Raw genomic sequence first — 2,468 nt, forward strand, 5'->3', positions numbered from 1 at the left:
GATAGATAGATAGATAGATAGATATTTGGAGATCTTTAACTTCGTACGTCATGGCTTGGTAGATGGACTCCACTCCGTAACGCATGGCAAACTCGTCTACTATTTCTTGGGGAGTTTCCTCAAAATAAACTTTCCAAGCATCATCCCCTTTTGCATCAGGAATCTTCACCACACCATTATTCTGGATATCTGTTACATAATGAAAGAGATTCTACAGAAAAAAAATACAGAAACAAAGTAAAGTGAGAGAGGTGGAAGAAGAAAAACAATAAGAAACAAAGATGAAAATGGGAAATTTATAGTACAGAGGTTTGAAATGAATGAAAAGTAATTCAATAATTTTTTCACATCTCAGTGAGTCATCTCAGGTTACTCAGGCGAAATTAGGTTTCGTACACATTAAACTGTATAGGTAGCATAGTGCAAGCTCTTAGTCCTTTATGTCTATTGGTTATAATCTATGAAGTACCATGAAACTACATTAAGAGGCCAGCAGAAGCTGCTGGGCAGACCATAAAATGTTACACCACTGAAACACACTCAGGGTGAGTTTACGAGAACTTATGTGAAGCAATAAGTATGATCATATGTCACTTAAGGTTCACCTAATACAATGTTTCTCAATTATTTTCTGTCATGCTCGTTCATATTTAATAATTTATCGTACAAACCACCGGCTTAAAACATTGTATGACCTTATTATCAAAACCGTTGTGCTTTCCAGCCATGAGTAAAATAAAGGTCTACATATATGAAATTGATTTTTCAGTCGCACATTAATAGATGAACTCTAACCTTGCCCAGACGTATATTGCGGTTGTGTTTATGTTAGGACAGGATTTGACACACACAGAAAGAAACACGTCTACCAGGTAAGCAACGTCACGATGCGCTTCGCCACCCATTTGTTGCGACCGGGATGATATGAAATGTATTTTCCGGTATTTTAAGTAAAGCTACGCATAAAATGCCCAGCCGCCCGTAGTGTTCGGCCCATCCGCTCACCTGTGTAAATAATCCCGCCATGCTGCTGGTTCAGCCGCTGTTCGCTCTGAACCAGCAGCTGCGGGAGGAGAAAAGCTGCCGTACTCCAAGCATCGCTCCGGTCATTTTAAGGATGTTTATTTGTCCCCCGAAAAACGACAAAAACCCGGACATTATCAGAAATGAGTAAAATCCTCCCAGGCCAAACTTGAAAGCTGGACATTATGCTGCTAACAGTTAGCTTTCGTCAACAACTCAGGCGGAAGTGAGAGCGCTGTGCAACTCAAGTAATAACCCGGCTGGAACACGGTGCGCTAAATAATAAAACATAATATAACGAGGCTTCGAGGCAGATCAGTTTGCCTCGAGGAATTTTAATAATCGAAGTACTCGAATTACTCGAGGAACCGTTTCAGCCCTAAAAATTATTAAACCAAAATTATTTATTTGTAGCTCTTCTCCAAGCAGGCAACATTTCTTGTCACATTTTACAACAGCAGCAGCAAATGTTTGTAAGTTACATTTAATTTTACTTTTAAGATATTCTTAAGTATGATTCAAAATTTTAAACCTGATGGATTGATGAAAAATCCTACTTAAATTAATGGCTTTAATGTACCATTGTCATTCTAAACTTAATATTTAACCATTAAAATCCCTGTTTTAATCCCTAGCCTCCTGAACTTATACCCTTCTGAAGTTCGTCATGGCGCCTAAAATGATTAAGTGACGCAGTTGCAAAGGGTTAATAGTTTGAGTCATGCAGAACTGATCTGACCGTTTCCATAGCAACGATCAGAAGCAAGACATTCCCCCAGAACTACAGTGACTCGTTGTAGCTATGACCTCATCTATGACATAGATCTATGTCATAGATCAAAGAACATCTGAGGTTTTAAATGCTTGGATCTCAAAACAGGAGGTTATGTCAAAGCAGCTCATTGACTCTTTGCAAGGTGTTTGAAGAAGGTTTTAAATATGGAACAGGTTTTGTTTTTTCCACTCACTCTCGGTGCTGGTTATTTGATCAACACTGGAGTGAGGAAAGTTTTTAACAAAGTGCTTCCAGCGATCAGATTCGATATAACTAGTCATAAGGACGTCACGACTGAATATGATGAGTTCGATGACTATCTTTTCAATCCTTCATCGTCAAGGAAGCAAACCACGGAAAACTCACAGCAAACTTTCCCGGCTGGGAAAGTTTGCTGTGAGATTGCTGAGCGTAAAAACTCAACTTCTGCGCTAAAAAAAGCGACTTTGGAAGACCGTACCCAAAAGAGATCCGTCATCGGGGACGATTTGGCCAAACACAGAGAGCAAACTATAAGAAGTTTGCTCCTTGAGAAGAGAAGTGACTCCCAAACCCTTACCTGCGTGCTACAGAGAAGAGCAAGAGAACAGAACATCTACGGTGTACGAAGACCTACTGACAAAGGCTACGTAAAATATCAGCGAAAAACATACCGCTAAAAATTCTTGTC

At 39.5% G+C, this 2,468-nt stretch overlaps 1 protein-coding gene across 9 annotated transcripts in view; it reads right to left on the reverse strand.

The window, feature by feature from the left end:
- unc13a (unc-13 homolog A (C. elegans)) overlaps window positions 1-2,468 on the reverse strand; it is a 50,344-nt gene that overhangs the window by 22,279 nt on the left and 25,597 nt on the right. For all 9 annotated transcript variants that reach the window (XM_016680230.1, XM_016680228.1, XM_016680225.1 and 6 more), the window contains one exon: window positions 48-211. In XM_016680230.1, coding sequence (XP_016535716.1) covers window positions 48-211 — 164 coding nt within the window. The remainder of the gene's footprint in view (window positions 1-47; window positions 212-2,468) is intronic.

This window comes from Poecilia formosa, unplaced genomic scaffold (genome assembly GCF_000485575.1).
Source record: "Poecilia formosa unplaced genomic scaffold, Poecilia_formosa-5.1.2 Scaffold237, whole genome shotgun sequence".
Taxonomy (NCBI): Eukaryota; Metazoa; Chordata; class Actinopteri; order Cyprinodontiformes; family Poeciliidae; genus Poecilia; species Poecilia formosa.